General features: G+C 50.7%; 1 protein-coding gene across 2 annotated transcripts in view; it reads right to left on the reverse strand.

Moving 5' to 3' along the window:
- Positions 1-672: 672 nt before the first annotated feature.
- Positions 673-13,482, reverse strand: part of ric8a (RIC8 guanine nucleotide exchange factor A) — a 72,802-nt gene continuing 59,992 nt past the window's right edge. For both annotated transcript variants that reach the window (XM_070899426.1, XM_070899427.1), the window contains exons 4-9: positions 8,786-8,880; positions 6,383-6,533; positions 4,621-4,716; positions 4,204-4,348; positions 2,496-2,640; positions 673-822 (exon numbers count right to left, since the gene is read on the reverse strand). In XM_070899426.1, the coding sequence (XP_070755527.1) occupies positions 696-822; positions 2,496-2,640; positions 4,204-4,348; positions 4,621-4,716; positions 6,383-6,533; positions 8,786-8,880 (759 nt within the window). In that variant the 3' untranslated portion in view covers positions 673-695. The remainder of the gene's footprint in view (positions 823-2,495; positions 2,641-4,203; positions 4,349-4,620; positions 4,717-6,382; positions 6,534-8,785; positions 8,881-13,482) is intronic.

Genomic DNA, 13,482 nt, shown 5'->3' on the forward strand with positions numbered 1-13,482 from the left:
GCAGAAAAGATTTACAAGAATGATTCAAGGGATGAGGGACTTCAGCTTATGTGGATAGACTGGAGAAGCTGAGGTTGTTCTCCTTAGAGCAGAGAAGATGGAGAGATTTGATAGAGGTGTTCAAAATCATGAGGGGTCTGGACAGAGTAGATCGAGAGAAACTGTTCCCATTGGCGGAAGGGTCGAGAACCAGAGGACACAGATTTAAGGTGATTGGCAAAAGAACCAAAGACGATGTAAGAAAGAACCTTTTCATGCAGCGAGTGGTTAGGATCTGGAATGCACTGCCTGAGAGGGTGGTGGAGGCAGATTTAACCACAGCTTTCAAAAGGGAATTGGATAAGTATCCAAACGGAAAAAAAAATTACAGGGCTTCGGGGAAAGGGCAGGGTAGTGAGACTCGCTGAGTCTCGGCACGGGCTCGATGTGCCGAATGGCCTTCCCTGCTGTAACCATTCTATGATTCGAAGACCCCAGATGTTAATATACCGGGAACGGTTGGATCAGATTCTATAAAGTACAGGGCAGCTTGACACTCCATTCACACCTCACACGGTTTCTTCTGCCTCTGTTTTGGCATTCAGTCGGTTTGGGGCTGCTGTACATTTTACCCCCAACACCAGCTTTATTTAAAGTGTAACATTCTCCTGCAATATTAACACATTCCCTGAGCAGGCGGACAGGTTACTGCGTCACTAATACCTGGAGAGCTTATCGAACATGTTAAATAGTTTCATCGCTTCATATTCCTTCTGCTCATCAGTCATTCCGTCCATGGGATTCACCGCCCGCTCCTCGACTCGTCCCGTCACTGGATTTATACTGCAACGCACACAGGGCAAAGGTTTCAGAGATTGAGTGATGTGAAAACTCCCTTGCTCCCTCCTTCCCGCTCTCCCTCCCTCATTCGCCCCCGCACTCCCTCCCTCGCTCAAACCCTCGCTTCCTCCCGCTCACACCCTCGCTCCCTCCCGCACTTCCGCTCTCCCTCCCGCACTCCCTCGTTCACTTCCGCTCTCTCCCTCGCGCTCTCCGCCCCGGTGCTGCCAGCCCTGATACCTCGCTCCATGTGAGCCGAGATCAGCACCATTGATTGGTGATTCATAGAATCAGAGAATGGTTACAGCACGGAAGGCCATTCGGCCCATCGAGCCCGTGCCGGCTCTCTGCAAGAACTACTCAGATAGTCCACAGAGCTGGCCCACCACCGCCCAGGCTGCATTTTGAAATTCATTTTTTCTTATCTCAAATTAGAATTTTTAAAAATGTTCATTCTCGGGATGTGGGCGTCGCTGGCAAGGTTGGTATTTATTGCCCATCCCAGGCTACCAGAGATGGTGGTTGAGAGTTGCATTCTCCAACCAATGGTGGTGGGTTTAATATAAACTGAGGGGCCATTTCAGAGGGCAGTTCAGAGTCAACCGCGTTGCTGCGGGTCTGGAGTCACATATAGGCCAGACCAGGTAAGGGCAGATTTCCTTCCCTAAAGAACATCAGTGAATGAGTTGGGTTTTTACAACAATCGGAAGTTTCATGCTCACTTTTACTGAGCCCAGCTTTTTATTTCCAGATTTATTTATTTATTTTTTAAACTGAATTTAAATTCTCAACCTGCCCTGGTAGGATTTGGACTGAGGTTCTCCAGATTGTTTGTGCAGTAACAGAACCACTGCACCACTGTGCAAGCTTCGACACTGAAAACCCCCGCTCACCTGAACACCAAGACACACCCCTATTATTGGACCATCCGATTCTCCACTGCGCTCACCCAGGATCCTCACAGGCTGGGGTCACCCGGTGATTAGCCAATCACAGCTCCCAGTGCTGCAAGGTCACCACCCTGTGCAGATTAACTAGTGGCCATGTCAGCGGGCGGGATCGGCGGTCACTCTCTGACCACTCCATAAACCCCTGATGGAATGTGCCCCAAGTCACAGGGCGGTGACCGCTGACAGACAGGGAGTGTAGGAGGGGAGTTGTGGAATTCGGGTTAAATTGAGTTTGGGATTGTCTTTTCCGCCTGGGCTTGTGAATTTAATGAGCCGTTTTCTGTCTTCACACCCGGAATAGGTGCCAATTTCACCCGCGTTATGAAGAACAATTCATCAGAAAACTAAGAATTCTCATCCTTGATTTCTAATCCCTCCATGGCCTCGCCCCCTCCCTATCTCTGTAACCTCCTCCAGCCCCACAACCACCCCCCCACCCCCTCCACGAGATGGCTGCTCTTCTCAAATTCTCCCCTGATCGTTCAACCATTGGTGGCCGTGCCTTCAGCTGCCTAGGCCCCAAGCTTTGGATCTCCCTGCCTAAACCTCTCCTCCTTTAAAATGCTCCTTAAACCCTACCTCTTTGACCAACTTGTCCTAATATCCCCTTATGTGGCTCGGTGTCAAATTCTATCTGATAACGCTCCTGTGAAGCGCCTTGGGACGTTTTACCCCGTTAAAGGCGCTATATAAATACAAGCTATTATTGAATGGACACTGACTCACTTGGGTTTGGCTTCTTTATATTCTTCGGTGTCGGTGTCTTCATCCTCGGAGTACGTCCCCTCCGCTCTGCGGCCTCCCATCAGCCCTCGGGCAGCGAGCAGACCCGCTGCATTCCCGTAGCCAGTGTATTTCACAAACCTTGCCACTGAATGAGAATACAGAGGGCAGCAGTTAGATAGCGGGCAGTCTGACCGGAGGCAAGTCGGCCCAGTCAGCAGCTCAGATCATCAGCTCATGGTTCGCCCAACTCCAGGCCTGCTAGCCTGAGAGATGGAGCAGCTCAGAACTGAGCATCATCATAGCAAGGGGTCAGTCAGAGACTCCAGCCACTGACCCAGCACAGGCCAGCCCTTTCCACCTTTCAAGCCAACACATTCACCAATAAACCCTCCACAGTCTTCGAGTCAACTTCAAACGGGCACAATCTCAAATATCTATTTTAGTTAAATTTGAATGAAGGGGATGAGGGAGCTGTTGTGAGCGGGCCTGGCACTGGCTCGGAGCCTCAGTAGAGGGGGGCACTGGGCCGTGAGGGTCCCCGGCGCTGGAGGCCGCTATCCATTGTGCTGTGGGACCAGGCTCTGCTCGCACAGTGAACACACGCCAGGGCCGCCACCTGTGTTTGGACACATTCCTGGAGGTTTCATCACCTGACGCGGCGCCTCCAACCAGCCCCGCCCCCAGGCTCCCACCATTGGTCATCCAGCGCGTCAATCCTGGCACAGCCCCGCCCCCAAGCCCCCACTATTGGTCATTCAGCACGTCAATCCTCAGAGACCCATCCCCATCCTCCCACCATTGCACAACCAATACGTCAATCCTGGGAGACCCGCCCCAGCCTCCTGCTATTGGTCACCTGATACATCAATCCTGACGGAGCCCCATCCTCAACCTCCCGCCATTCGTAATCCGATATGTCAATCCTCATGGTTCCCCGCCCCCCAGAAACCTGCCATTGGTCACCCAACATGTCAAATCTTGCACAGCCCCGTCCCCAGCCTCCCACCATTGGTCAACTGACATGTCAATCCTGGCAGTGTTCCGTCCCAACACCGATTAGGAAGCACACAGACTCTATTAGCCGATTACATGATTCTTGTGCTGGTCAAATATTCTTTTTCCTCATCTCCAATATTTTTTATAATTAATCAACTAAAGAACATTTTTTTAAAATACAATGTTTTTAATGCTAGACTGCAGGACAATCCTGGAGGGTTGATAACCCCACACTGAGATCCCTCATCAACAGCCAACTGCAGTAGAGTGTCACTGGGCGGGGCAGATAGGAAAAGGAAGAGGCCATTCAGCCCCTCGAGCCTGTTCCGCCATTCTATTAGATCATGGCTGATCTGTGCCTTAACTCCATCCTGCATACCCTTACCCAACAAATAGCGATCAATCTTAGTTTTCAAAGCTCCAATTGATTCCCAGCATCCACAGCTTTTTGGGGGAGAGAGTTCCAGATTCCCACTGCCTTTTGTGTGAAGAAGTGCTTCCTGACATCACCCCTGAACGGCCTGGCTCTAATTTTAAGGTTATGCCCCCTTGTTCTACACTTACTACCAGAAGAAATAGTTTCACCCTATCAACTCTCTCAAATCCTTTAATCATTTTAAACACCTTGATTAGACCCCTTAATCTTCTAACCTCGCGGGAGCACAGGCCAAGGTTTGTATACGAGGTGGTTCAGCAGCGATGTGACACTTACCGCTCTCCTTACACAGCACGAAGAGGAGCTCGGCTGCACAGTGCTTAACATCCGTGTCAATGTGAGTCATCAGCCGAACCAGTTTGTTCCGGAGCAGGTTTCCCTCCTCGGGTCGTGTTTGTACATCACGGAGCGGAGGGAGTACCTGGAGGACCAAGCCAATCCCCAGCGATGTTAGTGACGTGAACAAACTGCACACAGACCATGCATTCACCGACAGAGCCAGGGCGAAACAGCCTCAGTCTGCAGTCAGTACACACGTGTAACACACACACACTCATGTAACGCACATTCGTGTAACACACGCACATGTAGCATAATACACACGCGCGCAGCACACACGGCGGGGTCGGGGCGGCGGGGTCAGGGGGGCGGTCCCCATCACGCCATTATTTTATTGTCCAGAGGGAATCTTACCCGTGTTCGGAGGAATTTCCTGGTCTCGCGGTGTGCCCGGGCACTCTCAATTAGCAGGTTGAGGGCCGGGGTGAGTGTCTCCTTCAGCTTGTGACCCTGAAGGAAAGAGAAATCCTCGGTGATTGAGGAGGACCGATGGACAGAAACCCTTTACACTCACCGAGAGAACCACTGCAGTCAGGGATTGCCTGACCCACTCCCAGCTCACTACTTTTCCAACAGCTTGCTGACAAAAGGCCTCAGGCTCCTTGTGAAACAATCTTGCCCTTCCACCTCTCTACTCTCCGTTCCTCGAACCCTTTCATACTCTCAAACACCTCTCTTGCTGCGGTACAGAGAGCAGCATCGATCCACTGAGCTGGAGCAGGAGACGGGGAGGGAGTCTACCTCTCAGGAACTATCCTGGATTCGTGCCAATTTCAGGCATCAGAAACCTTTTATAATTTGTTCCTCACTACAGTAATTTACAGCAAGTCTACAGCACAGAAACAGGCCATTCGGCCCAACGGGTCCGTGCCGGTGTTTATGTTCCACATGGGCCTCCTCCACCCCTCATCATCTCACCCCATCAACATATTCTTCGATTCCTTTCTCCCTCATGTGTTTATCCAGCTTCCCCTTAAATGCATCTATATTTGCCTCAAACACTCTCTGTGGTACATGCTTCTCCTGAATTCCCTATTGGACTTTTTAGTGACTGTCTTCTATTGATGGCGCCTAGTTCTGGTCTCCCCCACAAATGAAAACATCTCTACATCTACCCTATCCAGCCCTTTCATAATCTCAAAATCCTCGATCAGGTCTCCCCTCGGCCTTCTCTCTTCTAGAGAAGAGACCCAGCCTGTTCAGTCTGTCCTGATATAACCTCTCAGTTCTGGTATCATTCTAGTGAATCTTTATTGCACATTCTCCAGTGCCTCGATATCCTTTCTATGATATGAAGATCAGAGCTGTTCCCATACTCCAAGTGTGGACTAACAATGGTTCAGTACAAGTTTAACATAACTTCTCGCATTTCAATTCTATCCCTCGAGAAATGAACCCCAGTACCTGGTTCGTTTTTATGGCCTTATTAACTTGCGTCGTTACTTTGTGCTTTTGTGCATTTGTAACCCCAGTCTGATTATGTGTGTGACTGAGAGTGCAAGTGTGAGAATTTGAGTGCAAGTGAGAGACTGAGAGTGTAAGTGTGTGAGTGCGTGAGTAAGAGGGAGTGTGACTGTGACTGTGAATGTATGTGTGAGAGTGAGTGTGTGAGTATGTGTGAGAGTGAGGATGAGTGAGAGAGAGCGAGAGCGAGAGAGCAAGAGCGAGAGCGAGAGAGAGAGAGAGCGAGAGAGAGAGAGAGAGAGAGAGCGAGCGCAAGAGCGAGTGATTGTGTGAGTGAGTGATTGTGAGTGAGGGAGTGATTGTGAGCGAGTGATTGTGAGTGTAAGTGTGCGAGTAAGAGCGACTGTGAGAGTGAGAGTGAGAGTTTGTGTGTGTGTGTGTGTGTGTGAGTGAGTGAATGTGAGTCTCTCCCGCAGAGCTCACTGTGTAAACTGTGAATGAGCAAAGTCCCAGCATTGGTCGCAGCTGCAGCCAGCGAGAGGGTCGAATAGCTGCAGCTTTCTAGGGAGATGGAGAGGAGAGGAGATCCGCTCTCCACGATCCCAATCCCCGCCCCGATCCCCTCTCCCAACACTAGGTGCTCTGCGTCGCGAATGCTACTTCCTGGAATCCAGCCCAGTATTTTGATGGATTTCGGTGTTCCAAGGCTCACCCGGTCTAATCTCTTCTCCAGGAAATCGAGGAGCAAATTGACGGCATCCATATTCATTCCCAGATACTCGACGGAGCCCAGCTGGACTTTGGGGGTGAGCAGGACGTCCAAACACATCAGGGGCAGATTCCCCAACAGATTCACTGTGTGACTGTGGGAACAAACAGCAGTAAGTGGCAGGTCGGCACACCCCACACCCCCCGATCACACCTACACCCAGCTCACCGCTCCCGCTCACACCCACACACACCCATCCCCCCCGCACACACACACCCATCCCCCCCGCACACACACATCTCCCCGCACACACCCAGCTCATACCCACAACCCCCGATCACACCTACACCCAGCTCACCCCCCTGCTCACACCCACACACACCCATCCCCCCCGCACACACACACACCCATCCCCCCCGCACACACACACCCATCCCCCCCGCACACACCCAGCTCACACCCACACCCGCCCACACCCAGCTCACACCCACAACCCCCGATCATACCTACACCCAGCTCACCCCCCTGCTCACCCCCACACCCCCCGATCAAACCTATACCCAGCTCACCCCCCTGCTCACACCCACACCCCCCGCTCACCACCAGCTCACACCCACATCCCCCGCTCACACCCACACACGCCCAGCTCACACACACAGCCCCCCGCCCACACCCACACCCCCCGCTCACCACCAGCTCACGCCCACACCCCACGCTCACCACCAGCTCACACCCACAGCTCCCGCTCACACCCACAGCCCCCCGCTCACGCCCACTCTACAACAAAAATTTGTATTATATAGCGCCTTTAACGTAGTAAAACATTCCAAGGTGTTTCACAGGAATGTTATAAAACAAGATTTTGACACCAAGCCGCATAAGGCGATATTAGGGCAGCAAGTGATAAGTTTTAAGGTTTTAATCGAGGAGAGAGGTAGCGAGGCGGAGAGGTTTAGGCAGGGAGTTCCAGAGCTTGAGGCCTCGGCAGCTGAAGGCACGGCCACCAATGGTGGAGCGATTAAAATCGGGGGATGCTCAAGCAGCCAGAATTGGAGAACACAGAGATGTGGGAGGGTTGTGGGGCTAGATAGATCAGAGTACTTTCCTTGGTGAGAGATCAGGAACTGTGAATGAGCAAAGAGATTTGAGTATTCAGGTAAACAAATTACTAAAAACTAGTGAACCGGTACAAAAAGTAATTAAAAAAATCTAATGGAATGGTGCACTTTATCTCGAGGCCTGCAGTACCCAGGGGAGCAGTTGTGCTACCCCTGTACACAACTCTGGTTGCATAAATCTGGCTTGTAATCCCTTGAGTTTAAAAGGTTGAGGATGATTTTATATCGATGTTTAAAATAATAAAGGGACATGATACAGGGTCAATACAAAGAAATTATTTCCCCTGGTGGGGGGGGGTGGAAAGAGTCCAGAACCTTAAAATTAGAACCAGGCCGTTCAGGGGTGATGTCAGAAAGCATTTCTTCACACAAAGGGCAGTGGGAATCTGGAACTCTCCCCAACAGGCTGTGGATGCTGGGGGTCAATTGGAACTTTCAAGACTGATGTTGACAGCCTTTTTCTGTTTTGCATCCATTCTGCTCCCAACACCTGACCCCACACACTCTGACCTTTGTCACGAGTCTCTTGTGTGGCAGCTGATCAAAAGCCTTCAGAAAGTCCATGCATAAAATTGAGAATCATAGAATCACAGCACAGAAGGAGGCCATTCGGCCCATCGTGCATGTGCCAGCTCTGTGAAAGAGTGATCCCGTTAGTCCCATTCCCCCTGCTCGTTCCCCGCAGCCCTGCTAATTAGCTTGCCTTTTGAAAGGCTTATGGAATTTGATTCCACCCTTTCAGGCAGTGCGTTCCAGGTCATAACCACCCTTTGTGAATACATTCCTCCTCATCTCCCCTCTGGTTCTATTGCAAATTATCTTCAATCTGTGTCCTCTGGTTACCGACCCCCCCTGCCACTGGAAACTGTTTCTCCTTATTTACTCTGTCAAAATCCTTCATGATTTTGAACACCTCGGTTAAGTCTTCCCTTAACTTTCTCTGCTCTAACGAGAACAATCCCAGCTTCTCCAGTCTCTCCATGCAACTGAAGTCCCCCATCCCTGGTACCATCTATGGCATTAACCTCCCTGTGCCTTCTGTCACTTCTATAAAGAACTCACTAAGTTTGGTTAAACCTGGCCTTCCCTTTAGAAAGCCACACTGACTATTTTTTAATTATATTCCACCCCAGACATGAGGCGAGCTGGTCCTGTGGTTCCCTGGATTAGACCCAGCTCCCTCTTTGAAGACGGCAGTGAGGTTTCAGAGTGGGGTGAGGTTGGAGAAGCAGGGTAGGTTCTGGACGGGGGGATTGGGGGTGCAGTCACCACATGCTGCCAACCCTACCTGTGGAGTTCTTCCGTTCGATCCTCGCCATCCGCTTCGACCAGGAGGCAGTGTCGCAGGATGGCAACAAGGTGGCGATAGAGTACAGCGTCCTCCTGCCAGCGGAAAGAATTCGGGTTAAACCGCAGCCAAACATCTCTGATCCACACAGGCACCACTCGAAATATTATAGTCACTTTCGACAAGATCACCACGATCCAGCCTCACAAAGAGTGATTTCCAGAGAGTACCAGAGGCTGAAACCCTGGGATCACTGAAAAAACAATGTGGAACATCTGGGTCTCTCCGGGTGGATTTATTAAGATGGGCCGAATGGCCTCCTTCATCTGTAATTATTATGACATTTGATAGAAATCAGTGACAGGCTTGGGGACAGTGGCTAAAGTGATTCCTCGGAGGGGCAGTACTGAGGGAGGGCCACACTGTCGGAGGGGCAGTACTGAGGGAGTGCTGCACTGTGGGAGGAACAGTACTGAGGGAGCGCTGCACTGTCGGAGGGGTAGTACTGAGGGAGTGCTGCACTGTCGGAGGGGCAGTACTGAGGGAGCGCCGCACTGTCGGAGGGGCAGTACTGAGGGAGTGCCGCACTGTCGGAAGGGCAGTACTGAGGGACGCTGCACTGTCGGAGGGGCAGTACTGAGGGAGTGTTGCACTGTTGGGGGTGCAGTACGAAGAGAGTGCTTCACTGTCGGAGGTGCCGTCTTTCGGATGTGATGTTTAGCTAAGCGTGATGTGTTGTCTGCCCTCTCAGCTGGATATTAAAGATCCTTGGCATTATTTGAAAAAGAGCAGAGGAGTCCTGGCCAATATCAGGTTGTCAGACTCGATTTACACAGTATTTACAGCACAGAAACAGGCCATTTGGCCCAACTGGTCCGTGCCTCCTCCATCTCACCCTATCAGCATATAGAATCATAGAATGGTTAAAGCACAGAAGGAGACCTTTCGGCCTGTCGAGCCTGTGCCGGCTCTCTGCAAGAGCACTTCAGCCACTCCCCCACCCTTTCCACGTAGCCCTGCACATTTTTTTTCCTTCAGGTACGTATCCAATTATCTTTTGAAAACCAAGATTGAGTCTGCCTCTACCACCCTTTCAGGCCGTGCATTCCAGATCCTAACCATCATCATCATCATCATAGGCGGTCCCTCGAACGAGGATGACTTGCTTCCACAAGAGTTCACAGGTGTTTCAATGAAGGACCCGATGTTCCAGTGCTGAACTCCAATTGAGGGGTTGGAAGATGCCTGTGCGTGGATTTTTTTTAACATGTGGTGACCGTTGCACATCAGCCACCACACGGGCTTGACAGAGCTAGGCCTTTATCCAGTGGCAGGGGTTAACCAGGACGGCTGGAGACCAGCTCTGCTGCATGGATCTAGTACCCACACATATCGCATTGTGGGCAGGACTGTGCTGCCTCTGGGCCCTTGGCTCTTCTGGACCCCGTACCCTCATTCACCGCACTCACCCACGATGTTCCAGGGCCCGGCTCTCCAGCTCTATTGATAGCCCTGACCTGCGGTGGTGTTCTTACACCGGTCGGGGCAGCCCACTCAACTAAGTGACGACATGTACATAGACACCGCAGGCAGGCAGGCCGGCCCTGCACAGGATCTTAACCACTCGCTGCGTTAAACCGTTTTTCCTCATGTCACCTTTGGCAAAAGAACCAATCACCTTAAATCTGTGTCCTCTGGTTCTCGACCCTTCTGCCAATGGAAACAGTTTCTCTCTATCTACTCTGTTCAGACCCCTCATGATTTTGAACACCTCTATCAAACCTCCTCTCAGCCTTCTCTACTCCAAGGAGAACAACCCCAGCTTCTCCAGTCTGTCCACGCAACTGAAGTCCCTCATCCCTGGAACCATTCTCATAAATCGTTTCTACACCCTCTCTAAGGCCTTCACATCCTTCCTAAAGTGCGGCGCCCAGAATTGGACACAATACTCCAGTTGAGGCCGAACCAGTGTTTTAGAAAGGTTCATCATAACTTCCTTGCTTTTGTACTCTATGCCTCTATTTATGAAGCCCAGGATCCCATATGCTTTTTTAACCGCTTTCTCAACCTGTTCTGCCACCTTCATGGTTGGTGCACATATACCCCCAGGTCTCTGTTCATGCACCCTTTAGTTTATATTGCTTCTCCTTGTTCTTCCCACCAAAATGTATCACTTCGCACTTTTTGGTGTTAAATTTCATCTACCACCCGCGTCCAAGTCATTAATATATATCAAGAAAAGCAGTGGTCCTAGTACTGACCCCTGGGGAACACCACTGTATACCATCCACCAGTCTGAAAAACAACCGTTCACCACTACTCTCTGTTTCCTGTCACTTAGCCAATTCCGTATCCATGCTGCCACTGTCCCTTTTATTCCATGGGCTTCAACTTTGTTGGCAAACCTCTTATGTGGCCGTTTGGAAATCCATGTACACCACATCAACCACATTGCCCGCATCAACCTTCTCTGTTACCTCATCAAAAAACTCAATCAAGTTAGTTAAACACAATTTGCCTTCAACAAATCCGTGCTGGCTTTCCTAATTAATCCACACTTGTTCAAGTGACTGTTAAGTTTGTCCCTAATCACTGTTTCTAAAAGCTTCCCCACTACCTGTTATATATGTACACTTGTATTTACTCTGTACAGCCACCAGAGGGCTCATCCCCTGGAGTCCCAAGGGATCCCATAATCCCTTGGGAGCACAGGTATTTAAAGGAGGCTTCACAGGTTGGAGAGGCACTCTGGAGACCTGCAATAAAAGACTAAGGTCACACTTTACTTTGAGCTCACAGTGTTCAGTCTGACTCTTTCTCCATACACAACAACTGGCGACGAGATATAGATAGCGAACCCAAAGATGCAGAGAACAGTGGGCATCCTGGAGAAATTCTCGGAGGGAGATGATTGGGAAACTTTTGTGGAGCAACTCGACCAATACTTTGTGGCCAACGAGCTAGATGGGGAAGAGAGCGCTACCAAACGAAGGGCTATCCTCCTCACCGTCTGTGGGGCACCAACGTATGGCCTCATGAAGAATCTGCTTACTCCAGCGAAACCCACGGAGAAATCATACGATGATTTGTGCACACTGGTCCGGGAGCATTTGAACCCGAAGGAAAGCGTTCTGATGGCGAGGTGCCGGTTCTACACCTACAAAAGGTCTGAAGGCCAGGAAGTGGCGAGTTATGTCGCCGAGCTAAGACGCCGTGCAGGACATTGTGAATTTGAAGGACATTTGGAGCACATGCTCAGAGATTTTTTCGTACTTGGCATTGGCCACGAAACCATACTTCGCAAACTTTTGACTGTAGAGACCCCAACCTTGAGTAAGGGCCATAGCGGTAGCCCAGGCGGTTCATTGCCACCAGTGACAATACGAAGCAAATCTCTCAGCACACAAGTGCTGCTACAAGTACAGTGAACAAAGTGATGTTGTTTTCAAATCGTAACGTACAGGGCAGGTCACACATACCTGCAGCTGCATGTCCGCCGATGTCTCAGAGTCCACCATCAAAGGTGATGAATGCAAGGCCATTAACACCCTGTTGGTGCTGCGGGGGTGATTATCGTTTCCATTCATGCCGATACAAAGGATACGTTTGCAAGGGCTGTGGAACAATGGGACACCTCCAATGAGTGTGCAGGCAAGCTGTAAAGCCTGTTAAACCTGTAAACCCTGTTAAACCTGTAAACCAACATGTTGCAGAGAAAGACAGATCCACGGAGGATCACAATGAACCAGAACCTCAGATTGAGTAGGCAGAGGTACATGGGTTGCACACATTCACCACGCATTGTCCCTCGATAATGCTGAATGTTGAACTAAATGGAGTCCCGGTATCAATGGAGCTGGACACGGCGCGAGCCAGTCCATCATGGGCAAAAAGACTTTCGAAAGGTTGTGGAGCAACAAGGCCTCAAGGCCAGTCTTATCTTACACGAAAGAACTGATTCCTGTAATCGGCAGTGCTACCGTCAAGGTCTCCTACGATGGAGCGATGCACAAGCTACCATTCTGGGTGGTACCGGGCAATGGTCCCACGCCGCTTGGCAGGAGCTGGCTGGGAAAGATATGCTGGAACTGGGATGACATCCAAGCGCTATCGCCCCCTGACGACACTTCGTGTGCCCAGGTCTTAAACAAATTTCCTTCGCTGTTCAAACCAGGCATCGGGAAATTCCAAGGATCAAAAGTGCAGATCCACCTAATTCCGGGGCGCGACCCATCCATCACAAGGCGAGAGCAGTACCGTCCATGATGAGAGAAAGGGTAGAGATCGAGCTAGACTGGCTGCAAAGAGAGGGCATCATTTCCCCGATCAAGTTCAATGAGTGGGCCAGTCCTATCGTCCCAGTCCTCAAGGGAGGCGGGACCGTCAGAATCTGTGGCATTACAAAGTAACTATCAATCGTTTCTCCCTGCAGGACCAATACCCACTACCAAAGGCCGACGACCTCTTTGCAATGCTGGCGGGAGGAAAGGCGTTCACGAAGCTGGATCTGACTTCAGCCTACATGACGCAGGAACTGGAGGAATCAAAGAAGGCCCTCACCTGCATCAACACGCACAAAGGTCTTTTTGTTTATAACATATGCCCGTTTGGAATCCGATCGGCGGCGCCGATATTCCAGAGAAACATGGAAAGCTGACTGAAGTCAGTCCCGCACACCATGGTCTTCCAGGACAACA

The sequence above is a fragment of the Pristiophorus japonicus genome, chromosome 14, assembly GCF_044704955.1.
Source record: "Pristiophorus japonicus isolate sPriJap1 chromosome 14, sPriJap1.hap1, whole genome shotgun sequence".
In the NCBI taxonomy this organism is placed as follows: Eukaryota; Metazoa; Chordata; class Chondrichthyes; family Pristiophoridae; genus Pristiophorus; species Pristiophorus japonicus.